A 27,963-nucleotide genomic window follows, 5' to 3' on the forward strand; every position below is an offset into this window, starting at 1 on the left:
CTAGTCCAGAAATGCAAAAATAAGCCAATTCAAGCCTAGTTTATGATAGAGGGTTAATCTCATCATAGAAGCTGACTGCTATTGTTAGGACCCCCACTGCTATATGCCATCACCTTGTTCTGAGAATAACCCTTTACTTAACTGGCCAACACATTTTAAGACATTTTGTGTTAATATGACAGCCGATGTGAACACTAGCTGAAAATTCGCTCAAACGATGTCTTTTGAGCATTAATCATTACGTGTAAATGCCACCATCTTTGCTTTTCAGCCGAACGATGATTTTATGTTGAGTTTAAAATCCATCATTCGTCTGGGCAGCTGACAGCAGGGACCACACGCCGTGATTCTTCACGGGAGCGCTGATTACATTGTTTTCAGCTGCAGTCTTGTGGCAGAACAAAGGGGCTGTATGCAGATAACAGACAACCTGCTGTTCTATGCATACAGCTCAGGTAGGCTCATTTACATGCAAATGACGCTAATAAGCTACTAATGGGCATTAGCGCCCATTAGCAGCTTATGCAAAATGATCGATTAAACTATCATTCTCCCTATCTGTTGAACGAATTTTGAGCGATCATTTTTGCGTGTAAATGGGGCTTTAGTGTCTCCCTTCTTTCTAACCTACTATCCACTGCATGTTGTCATGTTAAGTAGGTCTCTAGTAACAGAGACACCAAGACAGATGACAGAAAGTAGTAGTGTGGTGGGACATGCTGTCCACAGAAATCTATGGAGAGGGGAAGGGCTAGGGGGAGGAAACTGCTGCACAAGAGAGAGAGACCCACACAGACGTGGCTGCTGCCAATCAAAAGTGATTTACAGCTACTGGAATCACATCTACACTGCTCAGTATTGCTTTACACTGTCCTCCACGCTGATGTTATTTACTTATGTGTGTTACAGACAAGGAGCAGAATCTGCTGTATTCTCCAGGGGCAGTCTATGGGATACATTAGAGCCGCAAACTCTTTCCATCAGCTCAGAAAGAGCTGAAAATTACAGATTGTGTGAGCCCGCACAGGGGAACACTGTTGATAAATGCAGGCTAAAAGTCATAGAATGCTCAGAAATAGTGTTATATACCTCATATACACACAGCAGCTGGTAAGTCCCAGTAAGCTTTAAATTCAATCAGAAACCGTTTTTAAATGGTTTATACTAAAATATACAATTTTTCCGTATCCATAGGATAGAAGATAACTTTATGATTGGCGGGAGCCAAACCACTGGGACAACAGGGGACCTAACGTTCTCCACATGAATGAAGCAGTGATGGCACATATGCACCATCGCTCTATTGCTTTCAATAACCTTATCGGGGATTGCCAAGCACTCATACTAGACAATTTCCTGTGCTGTCATTGAAATGAATGGAGGCATGATGCGCATATGTCACTCATGTGGGGCTCTCATTCTCAGGATCGGTGGAGGTCCCAGTGGACATTAACACCTATCCTGCGGATGTTTCCTCTGAATTGTGAAGTGCTGCAGTATACGTTGGCGGTCTAATATTAATATTATAGCAGGTAACTTTATATTTCGGTACAACCCCTTTATACATAACACAGAAATACTCCTCCTTACCTCAAAGTAGGTATCAATGTATTCTGACACAATGTGCTCCGACTTGGGCTTGTTCTGGCAATATACCACATACATGTGCAGCCTGCGCTCCTACAGGAAAAAAATTACTATTATCATCATTTCATGAAGTAATGCATCCACAATGTACGACACTGTTCTGTGGGGAGGCCTGTATTGTGATGCCAACTGGTTTACTGAATCACTGAAACTTGCAAACTATATACATTCCAGTGGACTCTGACTTTTGCAGCACATGGCACAGCCACCAACAGTCCCATCGAAATTAGAGTGAAAGATAAGCATAGAATAAAGGCCCATTTACACTGAAAGATGGCAGTTTTGAGCGATCGCTTTGCATAAACTCTTAATAGCTAATTAGCTACTTAAGAGTTCATTAGCGTGTAAATGAAGGCTCCTGCTGTATGCAGATGACAGCAGGAGCGCTGTTATCTGCATTCAGTTGCTTTGTTCTCAGAGGTGTCAGTGGTGTCCCGCTGATAACTCCCAGCGGGATACTAACTGAAAGAATACTATCAGCGCTATCCCGCTGAGAACTCAGCATGCGGTGCTGATAAGGCTCATCGTTGACTTCAGGCTAGCTTGAAGTCAGAGATGAACGAATAGTGCACGAAAAGTGCACAATGGGCAGGAGTTTGGACACAGCGATTATCGCTCAAAAGATGGCTTTCAAGCGATAATCGTTTTGTCTAAATAGGCCTTTAAATATATAGAATTAAAGTAAACAACTTGGATCAAGCTGTGCGATCTGCCTGCAGCTGGGATAGTACAAGCAGGAGGATAAGCTGTTACTAGAGACCTCTGGCAGCAGCTTATCTCCCAGGGGAACCAAAGACCCAACTTTGTTCCCATGTTATATGGTCACATTATTTTCATATCCAAAATACTGCAATTAAAAGGGTTGTCTGGGAGGTTTACTATTGGGGACATATCCTCAGAATAGGTCATCAACAGTTGATCAGTGTGAGTCTGACACTCAGGAGTCTGCTCATCACTCAGCCTGCTGTCAGCAAATAGCGCTGTCAACATCATGGGGGTTCAATCTGGTACTGCAGGCACAGCTCCCATTGAGTACAATACAGTGTCTGCAGTACTAAACCGGCTGCTGCATTACAGAAAGTGCTATCTGCTTCCAGCACTGTCCACACTGACAGTAAGCTGGGAAATCAGCAGGACCTCAAGTGGCAAATCCAGGCCGATAAACTATAGATCATCGATAGCAAAAGTCTTGGACAACGCCTTTAAATTATTAAGGGATAATTATATCTAATGTATAGCTGAAAAACACATGCTGATGTTTGGTGAAGGCAAGAAGCAACTATACAAAGCGGACTGCTTTATGATACGGCATTCTGCACATTTAGCTTCGATCTAATAGAGGTATTGATTAAAACCTTTTAACTTTCCTGTGACCTTTAACAAACACAATAGTAGTAGGAGGACTTACATGCTTTATGAAGAGATGTGCTAATAGATTTGGATCCTCAAGGCACTTTTGAAGTTCACCTAGGAAATAGCTGTAGAGTAACAATACATGGAGAGAAAAGTTACAATTAATAAGAGAGAAGTAGGGAATGAAAACAGATCTAGACAACACAGTGTCAATGACACTTGGAGTTATCAATGACGTATCCTCAGGATAGGTGATCAATAGTGAATTATCAGGAACCTGCCGCTCTGGATGCCCAACGAAAAGCTAATTGCCTAGCCCGCTGTTAGTGCAGAGGGGCAGATGTGCGTCATAGGGAATGGGAGCCTTACGTGGCTTCACTCCCATTGAAATCAAAGCTGAATCACTTCTGCGTCCGTTCCTTGTGTCGAAGGCGAAACTCCCGGAAGTGTAATAGCTGCTTCAGCTCCCATTGATTTGAATGGCAGTGAAGCCAGCTGGGGCACGTCCAATCCCATCCCGTATGCTGGCTATGATATGTGGATAGGTCATCAATAGTTGTTGCCCAGAAAATGCCTTTCATTGGTACAGCTACAAAAAGGCTCCAGGCAGCCGAGGCCTACGTGTGCCCATACATGGCTCAGCTGCGGAGTGGTAGTGTGTTGTGCACCCATGAACAGCAGTGTGATTTCAGCAGCTTGGCTCGAACTGGTTGCATACATGGGGGCAGATTTACTAATCCTGTCTAAAAGTTGTATCATACAAATTTAGATCAGACCGTCACAGTGGCTCCGCTGGAGGAGACATCTGACATATTTAAAGATTGCCTAGTCTAACTTTATGTCAACCCTTCGATGGTGTAGTTTACTCTAAATTTTGGTGCAAATTTGGTGCAATCTTTGAAGCACAATGTTGCAATTAGGTCATGCCCCTTTTCACAAAGTTACACCTCTTTTTTGGAAGTTGTGTCCAAAAACACATTATAAGGGCTCAGTCACACAGGCGACGATCCGCGCGTATTTCGGCGTGGAAAAACGTCCGCACCGCAGACGTCCGTACCTGACACAAAAAGAACATGTAGGTAGCAATGGAGCTGGTCACGCGGATTTTCATCCACACGCAGTGCAGCTGTTTTTCTGCCGGAAATACGTGCGGATCGTTGTCCGTGTGACTGAGCCCTAACTGTGGTACAAAGCATGCAATTTGTACCAGAAAAATGGCAAATTTTCAATAGTAAATCTGCCCCAATATTTCAGTGTATTTCACATGTAAAAACCGCATGATCCAAAACAGAATTGCAAACCTGTGGAAATTCACAATATTTGCCATGCTTAATATACATGATTTATAAACACCCTAAATGGAAAGTAACAACACTTCCTACAATCTGTTTAATAGCATACAGCTGCTGATTCCCACTTTTCAGAATTACCCATGAATGGTACACCAGTGAAGGACACAACTATGAGTGAGGGGCTGTGTTCGAAACCAGAAGGCCCATGTACCATTATTCAAGGCCCCCTGCGGTCTCCATTTTTTATGTAATTCCGCTCAGTCCACTTACTCTTTGTGCCAGTCAAATATCTGGTGAATATTTCCAAATACAATTTTGTCTTTTCCCTTCATGTCCTCAGGAACTCCTTGAGTAGTCATGGTCCCCATATAACCCTGCGGAGATAAGGTGACGGTATAAAAATTGGCATGTACATTAGTCTAAAATTGACCAAGACAGACAATTTCAATCAAAGTGATCATTCATCAGATGACATTTTTCAAACAGTGGTTTTAAGCCAACCAATGATACGCCATAATAGCCTAGAAAGAAGTTGGCCATTTCTAAAATTCTTGCCTAGTAGTCGCAACTACTTGACTGTGTATGATGTAGCCCACTGTAATACAAATGATTGTTTAGTGAGAGATCTTTTGTCCATTATCCGATGTCAAGGAACATGTATGGCCAGTTTGGACAACTCTAGCGGACAATAGTCTTAAGCGAACCAAACCGGTAGAACCCCGTTTTGGGTCGAACTTTGCTTAATGTTAGGTTCAGCATGAACCCGAACCGAACTTTTAGCAAAGTTCTACCTGAAACACAACTATACCGGTTCAGTCAACTCAACACAAGTCCTGAACACTTCTGCATAACCTATACACCGGTTTTAAGGGTTTTGATGACCTTCTGGATTGGTTTGAGATAATTCAGACCGAACCAAACATTTTGAAAAGTTCAGCAAACAGGCTAAACTTAACTTTTCAAAAGTTTGCTTATTACTTACAGCCAATATGAGGTTAAAGGTCTACAGCTGCATAAGTTGTAATACAAACTAATCTGCAACCAGAGGAAAGACAAGATCCCATGAAGCACCATTAGGGGTTTAAGGATGCTTGGCTGTCTTTTGTGCTGAACAATGAGAATTTTTTCAGGCTTTTTATCGGATACATCATTATACTTTTTGCCTTTGAGACATTGGACTGCAATGTTTTAATTAAAAATAAGGAGGACTATGTCATTTTAGCCGTATCAGCAAACCTCTTTTCTGAGTCATTGCCGTAGTGTGATGAGGACTTTACATGTGGTGAAGAGCGCACAGATAACACATATGGAGAGTGAAACGGTCTAATGCTAAGCCAAAAATACAATATGATGTTATTAGTCCCTGCTAGTACGGATTATGATTTCTCAGCAATAAAGTGACCTTGGCACTGCAGTGCAGGAGAGCCGTCACCTAATGTCTCCTATTATGAATGACCTGGATGTGCCGTGCATGGTTCAGGAACAAAGGAGCAGAAATATTCCGGTCCTAGCGCGAGGCTACACACATCCCCGGGGGCTTAAGCCGAAGCACCCAAGACCTCCATGTTCCTGCTTCACATTGGCTCCAGCAGCCCCGTTTCCTGCTTGTGTTGTATCAGCTGGGGCCTGTTTATTTCTCTTCTGTCCCGTTTGTAAAGGGGTAATAACGAAGTATCCTCACACTGAACCTTTCAAGCTGCAATGAACTTGCTGACGTCATACGTCAATGTCAAATTAGAGACCTTATATGACCAGGATAATAAAAGTCATCTTTTTTGCATAAGTATAAGATAGAAGGCACATATACCCTGGGAAGAGAACGATATGCGCAGAATATGTGGATAATGAGTTGATGCATTTCCAATGGCAAGAAGTAAAGGCTCACTCACACATGCTAAAATTTTTATATTGGTATATAAAGCAGAAAATAAGTGGTGGTGCAAGGCATATTTTGGAATACAAATTGGGGCATTTTTGACACATCTTTCCTATTATTGATGCAGCGTTATTTGTGCAAAATTTACGAGTCTGTGCTCACACATTTGCAAATCTAGCATAATTTACAGTGCCTGGTCCGGGGCTTAAAGTCCAGCCATATGTAAAATTACGGCGAGGATTAAAGTCTCCTGCTTCTGAAATCAATCAGAAGCAGGACAGGTTGTCAGCTGTTAGTCACAGCTGAAAACCCGGAGGAGGGGGGAAAGGTGGGTTTTAATCCTTTTTGCCTCCTCCTTTGTTTAGTACACATCGCTCAATGAGCACTGTGTACTAAAAAGTAAAAGTGTTTCTTCCACTACGGGAGCCAGGGGGTCATGTGACTGCTGGGATTGCCTGCTACATCAGAGCTGCAGGTTCGTCCTAGACCCTGATCAGCTCTGCCAGTGACTAATGTCACTACAGGGGATGTTTCTCCCTGTAACTGAGGCTCCTATGGATGCCCCAGCTACAGTGGAAAAATGTCAAATAAAAAAAACGTGAATGTCCCCCAGAGGTCTTACATGACATTATGGGGGACATACATAGTAAAAAACATAATTACATAAATAAGTAAATAAAAATTACAGAATAAAAACAACAATGTATACATAAGAAAGAAAATAACCCAAAGCAGACGCCAACAAAAACCATCGCCGTATGCATCCTGTAATCCAAAACCATACATATTATATATAAAAACATCCGAAACAAAATGAGGAACCTGTTTCCATACTTTATTTTAGTGTAAATATACTAATTTAAAAAAAAAATATCTATAAATGTTAAAAAAAAAATCATTTTTTCAGCTTTCTACCCCCAATAAAACTAAAAATCAGAAAAAAAAAAAGTTAGTGAAAAAGATATTTAAAGAATTGTCCTATATGTCACGCAAAAAAAAAATGCAGCAAAAATAATTTTGGTAGCTAAAGGAAAAAAAAATAGGGCAGCAAAACCGCCACATGGGTAAAATCCCTAAGGCCTCATGTCCACGGGGAAAATCAGATCCGCTGCAGATTCTACATGTAGAATCTGCAGCGGGTCCCTCCTGCCCCGCGGACATGAGCGCTGAAAATAGAAATTTAAAAGTATTTACCATCCGGCGCGGGCGGAGAAGATCAGCTGTTCCTCACGGCCGGATCTTCATTTTCGGCCGGCGGATGAATTCCTGACGCCGGCGGCACGTCGCCGACGTGCCGCGCGCATGCGCCGGGCACATCCGCCGAGCCGAAGCAAGGAAGATGCGGCCGTGAGGAACAGCTGACCTTCCCCGCCCGCGCCGGATGGTAAATACTTTAAATTCCTATTTTAGGTCTCCCGCGGATCCGGACGGCTTCCATAGGCTTCAATAGAAGCCCGCGGGAGCCGTCCCCGCGGGAGACCCGCACGAAAATGGAGCATGGTCCGGATTTTTCCATGCTCCATTTTTTTTTAAATCCCTTTTATTGACGATCCGCGGGTATTTATCTACCCGCGGGTGGTCAATGCATCCCTATGGGATGCGGATCCGCATGCGGGAGATCCGCTGCGGATCTTAAATCATATTTTGCCCGTGGACATGAGGCCTTAAAAGTGTCTGGTCCTTCAGGTACAAAACAGCCTGGTCCTGTCAAGTTCTAAAACGAATTGGTGCCGTGTATTCATAAATAGGGGCCAATGTGTTCTCCAAAATAAATTGCTTTTTCAATTCTAATCTATTTGTACTGAGAATATGAAAAAACTGAAATTTGAGCGGAGGCCAACATAGTAATATCATAATTAGGAACGTTCCATTATCATTCATTTCCCAGAAGGCAGCCCTAAGGGACGGCACGTTCCCTCTGTAGAGACACATTTAAAGATGGCTGAAATAATTAATAAGGATTCACATTTTGTCAAAATATACAAGTCCTTGAAAACTTCAATTAATCGTTATCTCAGAGTCATCACACATCAGCAATGGTTCGTTTCACATCTCAATAAATTCTGCTGCCATCCAACCCATTTCCTATTATAATACACCGCAGTTATCAAAGTGCGGAGAATTTATTCATATTGGGTGGCAGCCCAACTAAAGCAATATAAACACTTAATAAGCTTATAATAACCAGTTATCAGGACTCAATCATAGCAGTCTTTTCTGCTTGATTCTTACCTCTACTATTTGGCCCAAGTCTTCAACATACATTTTCTCAGTTTCTATTAATTCCATTAGGACATACCTGCAATGAGGGAGGAAGAATGAAAGTTTATTAAACTTTCCGAAAAGTAGCACATCATGAAGGTGCAAAATGTAATGGTGTGATCTTATGACCTTGTGGATCGGCAATCATCACTATCAGTTGGCTTTATGAATGGTTTATAGTAGCGATAGAGAAGTTTGGACAGAAGTGAGAAAATGTAACAAAATGTTCAAGCAATCTATTTTAGCCATAAATGTAATGTTCTACTATGTTCATGTGTTAAAGTTTGGACTCTTATCAATAGTGAGGGACAGGAACCATCATTTACTGGCCATTGAGGACCCAGTAGAAAAAAACACATAGGTATAAAGGGAGAAAAACAGATAGGGCACTCAGGAGCAGACCTCGGAGGTGATGTAGATGGTCAGGAATCGTTGGTAATCCACTAGTAGAGATGAGTGAGTATACTCGCTAAGGCACATTACTCGAGCGAGTAGTGCCTTAGCTGAGTATCTCCCCGCTTGTCTCTAAAGATTCGGGGGCCGGTGCGGGTGACAGGTGAGTTGTGACGGGGAGCGGGGGGAAGAGAGGGAGATCTCCCCTCCGTTCCTCCCCGCTCTCCCCCACCGCTCCCCCCCCCCCTGAATCTTTAGAGACGAGCGGGGAGATACTCTGCTAAGGCACTACTCACTCGAGTAACGTGCCTTAGCGAGTATACTCGCTCATCTCTATCCACTAGTAAATGTGCATTTACTCATAAATAATAGACCTATTCCCCTTCCTCGGGAGAACATGCTGTATACATTAAAAATGCATTGCAAAAAAAAAAATCTCTGCATTTTTAATGTATGCACTATGTTGACAAAAGCATTGGGAGACACAGAAGGTGATGAAATTTGATTTTCTTCACATTTTTAAATATAGCGTTGGCTGCCTTTTCTCTCAATGACTGCAGTATCCCTCCTAGGCATGCTTTTTCCACCAAACTTTGATAGATGTATGGAGGGATTTACCTCTATACCTTGAGGATAGCTTCAGATAGTGATGCAAGGAATGATGGACGTGTTGGGCGTTCTAGTTCATCCTAAAGATGCTTGATGGAATTAAGATCTAGACTTTGGGTTGGCCAAGGAAATTTGCTGATGTTCTGCTCCTCAAACCAAGACTCAATAGTGCGAGCTGTAGGACATGGTGCTCGGTCATGTTGGTAGAGACATGGAGCTGCAGCAAAGTATTGAAACAGGATAAGTAATGCCACATTGTCAATAATGTCTCTGTACCAATTGGCGTTGAAGATGGACTTCACTACAGAAACATCCCCACATCATAACAGAACCTCCTCCAAAATTCACTGTTTAGATGATGGGTAGAAAATGCTCTCCAGGCAACCGCAACACCCAAGTGTGGAAGATGGTATACCATGTTTCATATGTCCACAACACTTGCTTTCACTCATTTAAATTCCAAGAAAGACACTCCAAACACCATCTCAAGCGCCTCAGTGCATTCACTGCTGTGATGTTGGGCCTGTGTGCAGCCATTCATCCATGGTAACTCTTCGCATGCAGTTCACTATGAATGGTTATGGGGTAACTGAGGTCCTCCCGAAAGTGGATGCACTGCACACACCAGATGTTTTCCATTTCCGAATTACATTGCCAACAGTGGACTTTGGAAGGTCCAAAAGTGGTCCGATGTCCCGTACTGATTGGTTGCTCAGGTGACATCTCGTCACCATACACTTTGGAGGTCCGTCAACTCTATACTCTGTGGCAATATGCTGGTTTCATAATGGGATACGTCTGTGTGATATCCTCCTTTATACCTATTGCTCACACATCTAATATGCATATTCCTTTTGCCTGACAGCACAGGATTGGTGGTTGCCCCAATACTTTTGTTACCATAGTGTATGCACTCTTAGGCCATTCTCACACAGTTCTGGCACTTGGATTCGAAGCTTCCATTATCCTCTGCTGATTCTGAGGTCTCTTGGACGGCCTGGGGGTGCAGGATTGTGAGAGGTTTTCTCCGCCTCTCTGCCTCTGAGTAAGTGCTCATGTTTAATAGTAAATGACCAACAATTCCTGACCATCTACATCACCTCGGAGGTCCATTCCTGAGTGCCATGTCTGTTTTTCTCCCTTTATACTAATGCATTTATTTTGACCATTGTGATGGAGTCGCGGATAGAGGTGGAGCAAATTTTGTGGTTGGGTTCACTGTTTCATTGGATTGGATCAGTGGGTGCTTACCCTATTATCCTTGTGTACTTTATCTGATGCCTAGCACCTTAAAGGGATTTTTATTTTATGCCCCAGTAGAAAAAAAGGACTGAGAAGCCCTGCTTTAGAAGACTATTACAACTTGTCATAGACAAAACATTTTCCCACATCTGTTTGGAAGCAATGGCACATCTGTGGTATCATAGGTAGGAGGCACAAAAAGAACAGACCGTCCACAAATGCTGCCACCTCACTTGCTGACTGTGCTGCAGCAGCAACTGAACCAGCAAGTCTATAGATAATGAACATTACCGAATAATGCAAATCTAGATTCAAGTAACAGGCCCCTGTCTCTGCGGATATACTGACCGTGCGTTATTAGATTTTAATAAACCTATTTTAGCCGGCCAGTTACATCATACTCAGTGGGAGATGAGAAGATACAGAGCACACTGTATCCAATATTGTCAAGGGATACTATGTAACAAAGTAAGTAAGTAAAGTATCAGCCACAGGTGGCATTGGGGACCTCATGTTGCATTTCGACTATATTCTAATGCAGAGGCGTAACTTGAAGCTTCTGGGCCCCAATGCAAAACTTTTAATAGGCCCCCAACTATAATGCTTTACTTATAGTACTGGGTTCCCTATATGGAGAAGAGAGGCCTTATGGGCCCCCCAAGGCTCCTGGGCCCGGGTGCAACCGCATCCCCTGCATCCTCTATAGTTACGCCCCTGTTCTAATGTATCTGCACTGCTGAATGGTACCTTTGCAATGCTCCTCAGAAAGACGCTTTGGTGGTTCCACAAGAGAGATTGGCAACACTTTGTGAAACATGTTAGTCAACACTGAAGCATTGTCTGCATGTCTTTTTACAAAAGGCTACATTGGTGTTCAGTATCGATAACTTCTGGTTCAGGGCCTTTACGGAGGGCGATCTGTAAACCTGCTGTTAGAACCCTTTATGAGTAACTTATAGATGTCTTCCTGACTTCTGCTGCATGTTTATGTTGGCTATCACAGAGCTGAGCACAAGCCATACTCAGCGGACGATAGCTGTATATGATATCTGACACACTGCTGCAACGGTGACCGCGGCATCTAAGGGTTTTAGTAGAAGAACTGACATCCCAATCAGTGCCCTCACATCACAATCATCGGATGCTAATGGGTTGTTATGGCAGCCCGAGGGTCTAACCAAGGCCCCCAGGTCTTTCATCTTAGTACTCCTATTAGACCCTGTGAATAAGTGATAACTAGGATAACGTTGACAGGCACACACTGCAATACTGTAATACTGCAGTGTACAGTATTATACAAGTGATTGAATGGTAATGCCCGCCTAGTGTGACTAAGCAAATGTAAAGAAAACATTAATAAAATGGTCAAAAGTACTAAAAAAATATAAAAATGAACATTAAAATCCTAATACAGAATCAATCAATTAAAAATCAAAGAATGAAAAAGTAAACAGAATTAGTATCGCCACGTCCGCAACAATTCAAACTATTAAAATATTATAGTATTTATGCAGCATGGTGAACATTATGAAAAAAAAAATGCCAGAACAGCTATTTTTAGTCACCTGACCTCTCAAATGATGGAACTAAAAATGATTAAAAAAATCACGAGAATCTCTCCATATGAAGAAACTAAACAATTCTTTAAAAGTTTTCTATTTTGCAAAAGCAGCAGAACATTACAAAACCTATATTCTTTGGATTGGTATGCTAATAGAAATACCAAATGTATAAAGTTAGAATGTCATTAACACTACAAAAAGTAAACTAAAGATAAAAATCCCACCAAAATGTACAACTGCTGCTCTTTACTATTCCACCCCCCCCAAAAAAGTGTTTAAAAGTTTTTAAAATCATTGTACAGTATGTTATACATATTAAATAGTGTCATTAAAACATACTACTTAGGGTGGCTACTAGAGATGAGCGAGCACGCTCGTTTAAGGCTGATGTTCGATCCAGCATCGGTCTTGTCGAGTAACTGATTACTCGACCGAGCACCATGCGGGGGCGGCGTGGGGCGGGGTGGGGAGAGTGAGAGAGATCTCTCTATCCCCTCCCCCGCTGCCCCCTGCATGGTGCTCGGTCGAGTAATCAGTTACTCGACAAGACAGATGCTGGATCGAGCATCAGCCTTAAACGAGCGTGCTCGCTTATTTCTAGTGGCTACCCACTAGTGATATATTTTCTTGAGATGCGAGAGCGAGTGAAAACACATGATTATGAAACCAAATGATTTTCAATGGTTTCATACTCATTTGCGATTTTTACTCTCAAGCCTCACACAGTAAAGAAAAAATCTGCGATATTGCTCAGTGTTTTCAATGGGGCCGGCGGCAGCAGTGCCAGCCCCATTGAAAACATAGGGAGTACATCGCGGACTTCTGCCAGAAGCTATGACAGCTGTGGCAGAGTATTCCTTCATCCCTGCAGGGACCAGGGGGATGAAGGAATCCTCTGCCACTGCTGTGGCAGAAGTCCGTGATGCTATCCCATTTCTTTCAGTGGGGTCGGCACTGCTGTGGCCCCATTGAAAGCAGTGGGTTGCAGGCAACCCCCGCAGCGATGATATTTGGCGAAGGGCTTGAAATATAAGCCCTTCCCTGAAAATCATCCCTAGCTGTAAAAAAAAAAAAATTATACTCACCTAGAAGAGCCGCCCGGCTCTTCTTTTTGGCCCCGGCAGTTGTCTTCTGCAGACCAGAGATTGAAAAATCCCCGCCACCAGAAAGCACTGGTCTGATTGGCTGAGTGCTCAGTCAATTACAGGCAGCGCTCAGCCATTGAAAGACAGTTGAGCGCTGCCTGTGACTGGTCACAGCTCTCAGCCAATCACAGGCAGTGCTCAGCCATTCATTATTCAATGGGATAGCATCATGGACTTCTGCCACCGCTATCACAGCCGTGGCAGAAGTCCGCGATGTACTCCCTATGTTTTCAATGGGTCTGGCGCTGAGCGATATCGCAGAGCTTTCTCTGTGCTGCGAGGCACTTGCTCTCGCATCGCAAAGAAATATATCACTAGTGGATAGGCACCTTTATTGGGCGAAAAGGAACAATGATATAGCCATGTCAATGGTAAAAAAAATTATAACTCTTGGGAGTAGGGATAAAAAAAAATTGCCATTAAAATAGGCTGTGATGGGAAGGCTGTTATACCGCTAAAGGCTAATGTCTGTCAGTTTGGTTGGGTCTAAATGTTCTGCTAGAGATTCCTACAACTTCCATATCGACATGTCAGCACAATATTCCTAGAACTGCTCTGACTTTACAGGAATCGGATACATAGCAGCTCTGAGTTTGGCATGTAACTGTGTTATTTGCAGAGTAGTAGCTCAGCCAAGTATGGTTACTTGCAATCAAAAGGTAAACCGCAGATAACATATCACAGTGGGCTTTTGTTAAATCCCAACCCCAGCACTGACATAATCAGCTCTGCTATATATAAAGTTCCTATAAGTAGGTATGTGTATATAAAAATGAACAAATGGGGAAGGCCACTCGTCGATACCGGCAATCTAGAGAATCACGCTGTCTTGTTCCTAAAATAGAGCTGGGACATGGATGTCATCACTTGCAGAAGTAATGAGGGACGTCTGGCTGCAGCGACACCACCCATTATACAGACCGGCTCAGTAATCACTGCAGACAGGCTCTAAGCATACTCCCAATCACAGCCTGAAGGTGGCAAGTGAGGAAAGTGCCACTGACTGCTCACGTCCCCTGGAGCCCATTGCCGGGTAGTAGGGAAATGCTGTCTGTGTTTATCTTCCTCAGTCAATTATCAGACCAGCATTTCCCTCCATACATAAATACTCATCGACAAAAAATAATGCACCCAGATAGAAATGTTGGATTGCTGCAAAACTTTGGCTGCAGTTATGTATCCGGCAGATATGTAAATGATTATTGCTGAGGTCTGATTGGACACTGGATCCTGCCTCCAGAGACCATAAAATTGCTTCCCCCATTGCCTTGTTAAAAAGCTCTCAGAGACTACTTTTGCTGAGTGTACCTCTTGTTGAGCGATCGTTGACTTCTAAACACCTCTACAAAACAGTTGAAGATATTTTGCCCAGTTAACAGACTTTGAGAGGGGGGCATCATCGGAATGAGAGAAGCAGACTATTCTGACTAAGCTGTTGGGAGGTGTTAGGAGTGGTGGTTACATAAGGGCATGCACACGATGAACATGCTCCTAACAGACCACTAGTAGAGAGGATTGTTTGATCCGTCAACAAGCACAAGCAGATCCAACAGTTTTGTTGCCCACCATCCAAGCGTAGGTGGCACCTTCATTACAGAACTTTGCCCAGACCACTGCCAGGCACTTAGCAGAAGGAAATTTGGCATTAGCGTGCCAACTACATGTCCTGCCATCAATACCCCAACAGCATCTTTCCTTTTTCAGTGATGCCAGGAACGAAAATCCTGCAGTGTTACAGACTGGAACCATATTGTCTTTAGCAGCAAATCAAGTTTTATTTGGGACACAACGACAATCATGTTTGAGTATGGAGGCCTCATGGTGAGGGATTTAATCCTGCCTTTGCTGTGGAACAGCACACTGCCCCCACTGCTGGTGGGATGATCTGGGGCGCCATCACATATGACAGCCGTCCACCCCTAGTAACAGCTCAGTGACATATGCCAGAAATCATGAAGCCCCATGTGTTGCCTCTAATGCCAAGGCTTCCAAAAGGCATTTTTCCACAGGATGATGCTTGCCCACAAGGGTTTCCCAGGAATGCCTCTACCAGGTTGCCACACTTCCTTGATCTGCCCAGTAGGCAGATATATTGCCGATCAAGCATTTATGGGACCCGCTGGAACACTATCTTCAGCAGCCTATGAGTGTACAGGGTCTACAGACCCAGATGGAACATGTGCCACAGGATACCATACAGAACCTGTATGCCTCCATGCCCGACCTTATCTCATTTTGAATCCAAGCTAGAGGTGGCCCAACAGGGTATTGGATGCTTCCAACATATCAACTTCAGTTGCCTAATAGAGTATACCTCACCTGTCAACATTGGTGGTTTTAATATTGAGACCAATCGCTACATAGAATTAATGTAACAATTTAAGAGTAAACATAACACCTTGTCGGCCTCCCATATACCCAAAAAGGACTCACTTACATACTCTTTTCTAAGGCACTCTTCCTTTCTTCTTCTGTTTCTTCAGGGGGGTAGGAGGAAGCAACAGATGTTGATGTTTCAGAAGCTATAGATTCATCCTCCTTGGAGTCTGAGAGGTAGGACATGTGCGGATCCTGGAAAGTAAAGAGTAATCCATCTATGTCAATGAAGCAAAACATTTTGGTGATGCTGTTTATCCATTTATCAGTGTGATGTACTATCCTGACACTCTGCCTCGCAGAAGTTTGAGAAAGATAGAAGACTTCTAATCCCCGCAGAGTTGATCAGTTTCAAAGGAAAACAAACAAATATAGCATTTATCGCGCGCCACCGCCCTTCCTTCTCTTTTAAACTGATTCTAGAACTGAAGATCTTGTTTCCAAGATATACCGCAATACTGATGGGCTTATTATTCTTTCCGTAAATAGCTACATAAATAAGAGTACTTCAGAAAACCCATATGTATCCATCCACCATCTACTAATACACCTACATTGGATATTTCCATTTCAATCTGTGGTGCTACCACAACTTCTAGAAAGCAGACCAGTTATCTTGGGGTCATAGTTGACTCCGCTCTTTCCTTCGCTCCCTACATTCAGTCACTTGCACCTCAAAAACATCTCCAGAATCTGCCCCTTTTCTTTTTGTAGAAACGCTTTAGTATTATTGCTGCCCTAACCCATTCTTGTAATGGGGCAATAAAAGCTATTTGCATCTTTCTAAATCCTTGCATGCTGCCGATTACTATCTTCTGTTCTAACCCATTCTTATCGTGACTACTGGAAGGCTGGCTGCACACCAGCATATTTGCGTTGCGGAACCCGCATTCTGCAGCAAATGCCGCCCATAACATGCTACTGAAAAATGCTTTTTTCCTGCAAATGAGCAGAAATCAATTGTGATTTTCCACTCGCAGCGGAAAATTCGCAGCATGTTCTGTTTTTGTGAGGATTCAGCGCAGACGGACACTATTGTAGTCAATGGAAGCCGTCCAATGACATGAGAAAAGCAGGGGGTTAAAAAAAATCTGTACTGCGCTTGTCCGATGGCTCGCCTGTCACTGCACAGATTCCTCCACCCTGTGCCAGTTATTGCATTGATGCCTCCACCCTGTGCCAGTCACTACACTGATGCCTCCACCCTGTGCCAGTTATTGCATTGATGCCTCCACCCTGTGCCAGTCACTACACTGATGCCTCCACCCTGTGCCAGTTATTGCATTGATGCCTCCACCCTGTGCCAGTCACTACACTGATGCCTCCACCCTGTGCCAGTTATTGCATTGATGCCTCCACCCTGTGCCAGTCACTACACTGATGCCTCCACCCTGTGCCAGTTATTGCATTGATGCCTCCACCCTGTGCCAGTCACTACACTGATGCCTCCACCCTGTGCCAGTTATTGCATTGATGCCTCCACCCTGTGCCAGTCACTGCACTGATGCCTCCACCCTGTGCCAGTTATTGCATTGATGCCTCCACCCTGTGCCAGTCACTACACTGATGCCTCCACCCTGTGCTAGTTATTGCATTGATGCCTCCACCCTGTGCCAGTCACTACACTGATGCCTCCACCCAGTACCAGTACTGCACTAATGCCTCCACCCTATGCCAGTCACTACACCGATGCCTCCACCCTGTGCCAGTCACTACACTGATTCCTCCACCCTGTGCCAGTCACTGCACCAACTGTCATCCCATGCAAACATAGCACCTGATAAGGTAATTAAGTGGGAATCGCTCACTTGACGCAATCACTTCGTTTTAGCTCACCCATTTAAAAAATCAGTACATCATCTATGGTATAGCTAAAGTCCCCTGGGGCAAGCACCGAGTCATCACTGACTCCTCGGGTGACGTCACATTGTGGGGTTTTGTTGGCAAGCAGTTTTCTTTGCCGATTACCTAAACCAAGTGGGAATTGAACCTGAAACCTTCAGGTCATGAGTGAGAGCTTAAGACTGCATTTCTGCAGCCTTAACCTTCTGCGCCACACGGGGCTGTACTTCATCTATGAATGACGGCCTTTTCACTCTAAATGGAGGCAGGTGGGCAGAGGAGATCTCCAGCACACTCCACCTCCATTCAGTGGCCAATTCCCTCCTGTGTGAAAGCACAGGAGTGATACCACTGGCTTACGGATGTTTTGTGCTGACCAATTTGTATAGATCCCATACAACATGAAGGTGCCGATTCCGAAAATGAAGTCAGAAATGATGCAACAGGTCATCAATTTTTACAAATGAGAAATGTTTCTTTGTTCCGATTGAAGAATTACCAGACTTGTGAGGAATAGAACCCATCAGATTGGCCTAGTACAAAAAGATAAAGATCGTAAACGAGAGGAAAAGATCAAAAGATCTGTAAATAACTAATTGTTTGGCACAGCTTTCCTGCTTTCATTTTCTGGAATAGATATAATCAGGGTTGTCATGCTGCAAACAGCTTGGAAAATGATAGTAAAGAGGGGGTGGAGTGCTACAGCCTAAAGTCTGTAAACAGTCTTCGGAAGACGTTAGCTTCCTTTTTGTAGGTACGAAAATGCTAATTTTGGTGGTGTAAACCTTTTTTTTTTTTTTTTTTTAAATGTGCAGCCAACTTTGAAGGAGAACGAGTGTGCAGAGTAAACAAGAGGAAGAAAAATGGGTGTAGGCGCAACTGTAATATTCGGCTCAACTCCTCCGCTGAGTGAAATGAAGCTGTAAGGGTATTCCTACTGTCTTTCTTTGAAGATGTTGCTAGGGGAGATAAAATCCTCCTTCTTTGTAGTTTGTGGCTGCATTAAGGCCCATTTACATGCAACGATTGTCCTTCAAAATGTGCTCGACCTAACTAGAGATGAGCGAACGTACTCGGATAAGCACTACTCGTCCGAGTAATGTGCTTTATCCGAGTACCGCTGTGCTCGTCTTGAAAGATTCGGGGAGCGCCGCTGCTGACAGGTGAGTTGCGGCGAGGAGCAGGGGAGAGCGGACGGGAGAGAAGGAGAGAAAGATCTCCCCTCCGTTCCTCCCGGCTCTCCCCTGCAGCTCCCCGCTCCGCGGCGCTCCCCGAATCTTTCAAGACGAGTACAGCGATACTCGGATAAAGCACATTACTCGGACGAGTAGTGCTTATCCGAGTACGTTCGCTCATCTCTAGACCTAACGAACGTCCATGATAATGATTACAGCTAAACGCAAAGCCACCGTGCATATAGCGTTCACTTTTTATTTTTTGCTCAGTTTCAGCCTGCATAGAAATCATCGGCGGCTCGTTCACTTCTCGCTATGTCTACACAATCCCTGCCCAGGGTTTCACATGGAATGTGAAGCACTGAGAGAGAAGTGAAGTTTTGGTTTGCTGGTGTTCCATTTTTTGTAGTGGGTGCTTGTTTGTGTTAGTAAACTTAAAAAATGTTTTTGTGACAATTCTGTTGTTTTGATGGCCTAATAAAAGGTATGAAAACTCAAGATCGTCATTGGAGCATTTTCCCGATGAAAGCTGCACTTCCAGTTACAGGCACCGACCACTACACAGGGATTGTAGCAAATACCTCTGCTCTGACCACTGTGTAATTGCGGTGCTGTCGGTAGATCAGCTGATCGGTCGAGGTCCCAAGCGATGGGCTGATTGTGCACCCACTGACAGTGGAGCAACTACACAGGGGTCAGAGCGGAAGTATTTGCTATGATCCCTGTGTGGTGGTCGGTGCCTGTAACTGGAAGTGCAGCTCTCATCTGGAAAATGCTCCAATGACCCAGCCGATCAGCTATTAATGACTAGAGATGAGCGAGCATACTCGCTAAGGCACATTACTCGAGCGAGTAGTGCCTTAGCCGAGTATCTCCCCGCTCGTCTCTAAAGATTCGGGGGCCGGTGGGGAGCGCTGGGGGAGAGCGGGGAGGAACGGAGGGAAGATCTCCCTCTCCCCCTCTCTCGCCAGCCGCAACTTACCTGTCACCCGCTCCGACCCCCGAATCTTTAGAGACGAGCAGGGAGATACTCGGCTAAGGCACTACTCGCTCGAGTAATGTGCCTTAGCGAGTATACTCGCTCATCTCTATTAATGACCTATCCTATTAGGGATAGGTTATCAATAGTATTTGAGGATAGGTCATCAATAGTACGTTCCTCGGAAAACCCCTTTAACATTTTGGTGTAAGCAATTTCTTTGCCCACCACTCAGAGCTTCAAGATTTGGGGAGGGGGTGAGGGGTAAGTAGTTTCGATGACTGTGGAGGAAATGCATCTTAGCACTCATGTTGGCACAATGATGATCTCTTTCATATGGACACTCAATGCAAGCTATGACTTACATCTATGGAGTGTTCCCCAACTCCCGTCCTCGGGGACCCCAACAGGTCATGTTTTCAGGATTTCCTCAGTATTACACAGGTGATATAATTATTGTCGGTGCCTCAGACATTGCCACAGGGGTTCTTACCATAGGATGTCCTGAAAACATGACCTGTTGGTGGTCCCTGAGGACTGGAGTTGGGAAACCCTGATCTATAGGCTTCTACTTTGTAGGACTACTTATATTGTCCAGTTTATGGTATTCTTGCCCCGCACCTTCCTTCACACAAGATATAACTACGTATTGAATTAATTGGATGTTACCTGTCTATTGATGTAATTATACTGCAATAGGATGAATGTATGATACCTCCTTTATTAACATGCCGGAATCATGAAAGAGTTCAACATTATGTATCAGTTCTAGCTCTCAGTTTATTTAATCTCGTTTGAAAGGATCAATCATGGATCTCTTTGATTCAGTCTTCAGATTGTAGCTCATTTACTTCATATGTCAATCATATAGATAAGTCATATGTGTTCAGTAGACACATAATGAACAGTCTGTCTATCAAAAGCAAAATCAGCGATTTCTGGGAAAACTGGAACTGGCTGGCATAAATGAATGTGATATTTGAATATAGCACATAGAAATCTACAAAGTTCAAATATGATCAAGCGGTCAGCATATTTGATGTAGTCCAGTGTAACTGTTGGAACAGCTGTCAAGCATTCAGCACCCAACAGTCATTCTGTGTAAAAGTGCCCTTACATGCAGCATCTGAACCTCCTACTCCTGTCTGCAAGATTTTCCTGAGCTGCACCAGATCTCTAGAATGCGCTACCCCAGACAATCAGGTTACTCGCCAACACTCGCAGTTTTAAGTTTCCCTCAAAAATACATAATTTAGAGAGTCCTATCACATTCCCTGCTCTAACTCTTCTCCATTTTCCCTGCTTCTACATTCTCCTTCAGAACCCGACTCTCTTCATCCTGCTGTACTTCATATCTGTATATATGCAGATACCGGCCAGTGACTGGGTCATACAGCTTTATGTATACCCTATTTCTACAAAAGATGGCTGGGCCATTGCATAGAGAAAGCACTTGTACCTATTATGTCACCCCTATTACCTCATAGATTGTAAGCTCTTGCGAACAAGGCCCTCACTTACTGTATGTAATATTTGTATGTAATACTGTATGTAATATCTGATTTTGTAATGTGCTGCACAACATGCTGCCTCAACATACAGATTATTACTAATCATTATTATTATAGGGGTAATCCCAAAATAGACTTTTATCATACCTATTTATAGAATAGGTGATAAAAGTCTGATCGGTGAAGGCCTTACCTAGAGAACGGGTGTCCAGTGTGCCCCTCTTCTCGTCACTGCACCCACCTGCAATTATGTCAGCATGAATGGAGAGGTGGTTGTGCATAAGCAGTGCTGCCCCATTCACTTCAATGGGGCTGACGGAAATAGCAGAGTACAAGCCTTGGCAATCCCTTGCCATTGAAGCTGAATGCAGCAGCAACCTATATGCGTGATCATTGCTTAACTCAATCTCCTCCTCATTGTGAGCGGAAACAGGACTCCTATTCTCAGGATCAGTGGGGGTGTCAGCAGTGAGACCCCCGCCAATCAGACTTTTATCAGTTACCCTATAGATGGGCAGCAGCGCCCGCCCCATTGAAAGCAATGGGAAAAACTCTCCGATCCTAATGCCGTGCTTCATGTGAACTTAGCCTTGAAAATGGAAAACCTCCTTACAATTGCATTTTTTTATTCTATGTATGTTTTCGCTACAAACGGACGTTGTGGTAATGCGACTGATGCACGGATATTATTTGCTGGAGTCTATTAAAAAAACATAGATTAGAGGACGTACATTACTTTGCTTCCCACTGCAGTATCCCTGCGGATATGGGGCCATGAGCAAGGTATGGGAGTTCTGCTGTGCATTAGATCTAGTCAGTATGGACACATAGGGTAATTGCCTCACAGCCCTATACATTATTGATCTGCACAAGAAACGCTGTCAGCGGAGACATTCTGCTAAAAAGGATCTGTCAATGTCATAATAGCTTTCTTCAGATAAGTACATGCAGAAGGCTCGGGGGATTGAAGAGCTCGCTTTTCCAAAAAAAAAAAAAAGCAGCATATAAAGCTTCCGGGCCTGGCTGCCGGAGAAAGCTCTGCAAACCATCTGAACAAATACAGTGTTACAGTAGTGTAATCATATTTACTAACGTGGCAGGTGCAGAGGCTTCCGGCTACAAGTATCTCCCGCTCATCCAGTATGCATCTTATGTCTATGCCCTCCAAACAATGATGTTCCATAGGAGCAGCGGTCCGCAGCAACCTACAGGGGCCGAGAGCTGCCTGAATAATCTTAACCCCTTAGTGATGGCCCCATTGCCTTTTTACATCCTGGCTTTATGGGCTTTAATTCCCAGGGACGTGAAAACATGCATCCACTGAGGATTAAAGCCCTGTGGGCTGTGGGCTTTACAACTCCATGCTGTCAGTTTCCGGACATAGTCGACAACCTGGAGCTGTCATGGGGGGCCGCGGGAAACCCCCCGGTAATGCGATCGGCGCTATCTAATGGATAGCGCTGATCCCAATAAAGTAAATAAAAAGTTTTTAAAAAGTTAAGAGTTTCAGTCCCCTCTTACGGATCGCATCCATGAGGGAGGCTGAAACTACTCACCCTCATCCTCTGCGATGTCCCGTGATGATCTGGTCCAGAACGGAACCTCTGGCTTCTTCTGCGCATGCACGCCTAAGTGAAAATGGCGACGCATGTGCAGACAACCAGATCGGTGCAGGACATTTGAAATCTCCTGCTTCCCGGCTACTGAAGGTAACCGGGAAGCAGGAGATGTCACCGGGGAATGCGGTGATCGGTCCCTGGGCTCGTAATCACCACTATCCAATGGATAATGGCGATCACGTAAAAGTAAAAAAAAGTCAAAATTTCACCTTCCGTCACGGATCCAATCCATGAGGGGAGGTAAAATTATTACCCAAGGCCTCTAGCGATGTCCCCCGACGGGATCGTTATGCGCTGAGCTTTCCCCAACTTCGGCGCATGTGCCCGTTAGCAAGATGGCGAACGCAAGTGCAGAAGTCGGGGGAGGGTCCGGGAAATTTAAAATCTCCTTGCTCCTGGCTACTAAAGGTAGCCAAGAGCCTGGAGCAGTGACCAAGAGCCGCAGTGAGCGGTTCCCATCCACATGATCACCGTTATGAACGTTAACAACAGTTGAACTCAATGCTCCTTTCGGTTTGGGCCCGTTGTGCAGCCAGACATTATATTAGGCTCTACAAAAAAAAAATTTATTTCTTTGGCATTGTGTCATTTAAAAAAACTATCATAATTTTTTCCTTCTGCTTTGCTTCGATTCATTCAAAACTGGGGGGTCAAAATACGCAGTAAACCACTAGATAATTTTGTTAAGGGGTCTAGTTTTCAAAATGGGTCATTTATAAGGATTCTCCATCGTTTTGGCTGCTCAAGGGCTCTACATGTGGGCAGTGGGCCCTAAAACACCTTCAAGCAAAATGTCTGTTCTGAAAGCCACCGACTGCTCCTTTTGGTTTGGGCCCCGTTGTGCATACGGACAGAAGATTAGGGCAACAATGGGTACGTTTCTGAACACAGGAGAAACAGGGGGATCCATTTTGGGGTGCAAATCCTCATTTTCATTTGAACTATAGAAAACAATATGTCTTTTAAATGGCATATCTGCAAAAATATGAAATTTAATTTTTTTCTCCTCTAAATTGCATTAATTCCTGAAAAAAACCTGTGGGGTCAAATACTCATCACTCCCCTCAGTGAATACATTTAGGGGTGTAGTTTTTAAAATGGGGTCATTTGTGGGAGTATCTATCATTCTGACACCTAGGAGCCTTTGCAGTCTTGTCTTGGTGTAGGAAAAACAAAATGTTCCTCAAAATGTTGATAATTAATGTTAAATTTGTACGTCTTCCAAATGGTTAAATAAAAAAAAAACCCAAAGTTTTTCAAATGTGTGTCCAGAATAAAGTAAACAGATGGAAATATATATTTGAGCAAAAAATGTGTACAGTATGTTTGCACATATTTGAGATATTGCAGTTGAAAATGTGAAAAAAATAACTTTTTTTCAAAATTTTCCCAATTTTGGCACTCTTATTAAACATTCACAAACTCTATTCGTCTATATTTACAACATAAGGGCTTAGTCCCACGGGCGCATTAGCACCATACACGGGTACCGATGCGCCCGTGTGACTGAGAACTTACTGCAGGAAGAAGACGGCCGCACTTCAGGACGAACGACTCCCTGCAGCGCCGAAGAAAGAACACATGACCGGCAATGAAGCCGGTCACATGTGCTTTCTTCCGACGCTGCAGAGAGACGTCTGTCCTGAAGTGCGGCCGATGCGCCCGTGTGACTAAGCCCTAAATGAAGTACAATATGTGGTGAAAAAACTGTCAGAATCACTTGGATATGCAAAACCTTTACGGAGTTATTCAATGTTAAAGTGACACATGTCAGATTTCCAAAATGTGGCCTGGTCATTAAGGGGCAAACAGGCTTGGTCACTAAGGGGTTAAGGGTGGCTTCAGACAAGTATGTGAAACCAGATGGTACATTACTTTGTACCTTGCTGTAGGAATATGGTCTAAGAAGAAGAGGTGATATCGTCCAGCCACAACACTGTGCTCGTTAGTGATAGGAAGTGACCCAAGTAAAATTGGGTAGTTTTAATGAGTAAAAATTAGGGGAAAGATGGACAAGTTCAGTCTGCGGGCTAAATCTTAAGACAGACAGTCTGCCTAGACCAAGCAATAAATCTTGTTGGCCTTGGACCTACGTTGTGAATTATTAATGTGGACATATTGCACAATAGTAAGCAGCAGAAGGTCCACGAGTGCGAAGATACTCGACCCTCCCAGTAGAGGAATGTCTGACAAGTAACCCTCCACAGATGCTGGTAATACAAAATCTCTCATTCATATCTAAAACGGATGGACAACACCAAGTACCAATCAACAAGCATTACAGTCATACAGCTGGGGTGAATGAGTTTTGGCTTTGCATTCTCCACTCTTTTAGTTGGTTGTACTTTGGAGATACATTAAGTTAAGGCTCTGGGAATATTAACCCTAATTAGTTATATAGGCCATCATTCCTATTGCTGTGATAGAGACCATTGTAATCTGCTATGTGCTTACTACATTAACTATACCTGATCGATAGATGCTGAATATGGAGAGTAATCTAGCAGTATAATCATGTCCCGTTACTGTATATTGCAGGTTGTCATAGGATTACTCTATATTACCGTATATGGCTGCTGTCACACGAGCTGCAGTATTATAGTGTGTGCCAGGAACCCGGGAGGCAAAATAGAATGACGAGGAAATGTAGAGCGTTCAAACTGAAAAGGGCAGATACACACGATATAGGGCTGATGTGTCACTTAACCCTGTAGTGACCAAGCCTGTTTACACCTGAATGACCAACTTATTTTTCTTTTTCTCTCAAAGGATTGGAGGGAAAAAAGAAATCCTGCCATTTGCTTTTTGGATTTCTACGGCATTCAGTGTGCAGAATAGATTTTTTATGTTTTACCCTTTTTGTACACAAAAAGACTTTTTTTGTGGTATGAATAGAACTTTTTAATGGTACCATTTGTGGATCCATGCGACGTTTTGATCATTTTCTAATCCGTTTTTTCTAAGACGAGATAAGCAAAATTAGCTATTTTCACTATGGTTTTTGCATTTTTTCTTATGACGTACACTGTGCAGGTTAGATCATGTAGTAACTAGAGATGAGCGAGCATACTCGCTAAAGGCAATTACTCGATCGAGCATTGCCCTTAGCGAGTACCTGCCCGCTCGGAAGAAAAGATTCGGCTGCCGGCGGGGAAGAGCAGGGGGGAATGGAGGGGAGCTCTCTCTCTCCCTCTCTCCCCCCCCAGCTCACTGCCGCAACTCACCGCTCTCCCGCGCTGGCAGCCGAACCTTTTCTTCCGAGCGGGCAGGTACTCGCTAAGGGCAATGCTCGATCGAGTAATTGTCCTTAGCGAGTATGCTCGCTCATCTCTAGTAGTAACCTTTTTTTCTCGGTTATTGCAAACACAGCAATACCAGGAAGGGGGAAACGTGAGGTTCTGGCATTTTTCTTTTTATTATTTTTTTTGCTAGTTTTTTTATATATATTATTTTTTCTTTTTATCCCACGGGGGGACTTGATTATCAGCATCTTTTATTGTTTTTCTAATACACTGCTATACCTCTGTATAGTAGTGTGTTAGAAAGCCTGTGATGCTCAGCCAGAGCTAAATTCAAGCTTCCTAGTGCCATAGCAACCTACCAGGACCCTGCAAACACATTGTGGGGGTCCGAAGGGTGATAGAAGGAGCCCCCTTCCTCAGTCAGCCTTTTTACATGCCGCGGTCACACTGACCGCAGCTTGTGAACTGTTAAACACCGGGGATCTGAGGTTTCTTTGATCCCCGGTGTTACAGCAAGGCTTCTCATGCAGCCGCCGTCTGTTATATTGAGCACAACGAGCACTCACAGGGTGTCTCAAAAGTGTGGAAACACCCATATAGAGTAAAAATGATTTAACAGACAGTGATCTAATTTTGCATACAAGCTGCGGGGGAAGGCTGTTAGGCCATGTCATGAACAGGACGGCCATTTTTAATGACTCCATCTTGGATTCAACGCTAAATTTTCCAATACGAAGGTAGGTGTGTGATATATTTCAACAGAAAAAAATAGTGTGTTTCATTTTAATATTTATTCTTATGTTAACACATTTTTCTTCAATGCAGGCATTATCTCGAGCAGAACAGGTTGAGATCGTCCTCCGTCAGGTGTTTCAGAATCTGTATTTTCTAAGAATGTCATTTATGTTTAGATGAAATTAGCTGTATGATGGCATGGTTAAAGGAGTTGTCCCGCGATAGCAAGTGGGGTTATACACTTCTGTATGGCCATATTAATGCACTTTGTAATGTACATCGTGCATTAAATATGAGCCATACAGAAGTTATTCACTTACCTGTTCCGTTGCTAGCGTCCCCGTCGCCATGGTGCCGTCTAATTTCAGCGTCTAATCGCCCGATTAGACGCGCTTGCGCAGTCCGGTCTTCTCCTTGGTGAATGGGGCCGCTCGTGCCGGAGAGCTGGTCCTCGTAGCTCCGCCCCGTCACGTGTGCCGATGCCAGCCAATCAGGAGGCTGGAATCGGCAATGGACCGCACAGAGCCCACGGTGCACCATGGGAGAAGACCCGCGGTGCATCGTGGGTGAAGATCCCGGCGGCCATCTTGGTAAGGTAAGTAAGAAGTCGCCGCAGCGTGGGGATTCGGGTAAGTACTAAACCTTTTTTTTTTTTTTTAAACCCATCCCTTGGGACAACCCCTTTAACCCAACATTCTTGAGACAGATGACAAGCTCTACTTTGTGGGCTCTCGCTGAACGAGGCCAGAACAGCAGATGCGGATGCTTCATCAGTAACCATTTTTGGTCATCCAGATTTCGGTTTATCAATGACAGAACCTGTTTCTCCGAATTTGGAAAGAAAGGTCTGGTTGGGTGGCGATGACATGTGCTTTGTTCAACTGACATAAGGACGATCTCAACATGTTCTACTTGAGATAACGCCATCATTTACATTGCCTGTAATGAAGGAAAATCACGGTGTTAACATGAAAACAAAGTTATGTTAAAATGAAGCTCACCATTGTTTTTCTGGTTAAATTATCTGCCGCTTTGATATATCACACAGGCACTGGAAAAATTAGAGTTGTAGGCAAGATGGGCGCATTCAAAATGGCTGACTT

General features: G+C 43.8%; 1 protein-coding gene across 3 annotated transcripts in view; it reads right to left on the reverse strand.

The window, feature by feature from the left end:
• The window catches only part of ARHGEF25 (Rho guanine nucleotide exchange factor 25), a 294,535-nt gene that overhangs the window by 22,653 nt on the left and 243,919 nt on the right, over positions 1–27,963 (reverse strand). For all 3 annotated transcript variants that reach the window (XM_066584414.1, XM_066584413.1, XM_066584415.1), the window contains 5 exons: positions 15,819–15,952; positions 8,401–8,467; positions 4,563–4,666; positions 3,056–3,125; positions 1,591–1,680 (listed from right to left, as the gene is read on the reverse strand). In XM_066584414.1, coding sequence (XP_066440511.1) covers positions 1,591–1,680; positions 3,056–3,125; positions 4,563–4,666; positions 8,401–8,467; positions 15,819–15,952 — 465 coding nt within the window. The remainder of the gene's footprint in view (positions 1–1,590; positions 1,681–3,055; positions 3,126–4,562; positions 4,667–8,400; positions 8,468–15,818; positions 15,953–27,963) is intronic.

This window comes from Eleutherodactylus coqui, chromosome 1 (assembly GCF_035609145.1).
Source record: "Eleutherodactylus coqui strain aEleCoq1 chromosome 1, aEleCoq1.hap1, whole genome shotgun sequence".
Taxonomy (NCBI): Eukaryota; Metazoa; Chordata; class Amphibia; order Anura; family Eleutherodactylidae; genus Eleutherodactylus; species Eleutherodactylus coqui.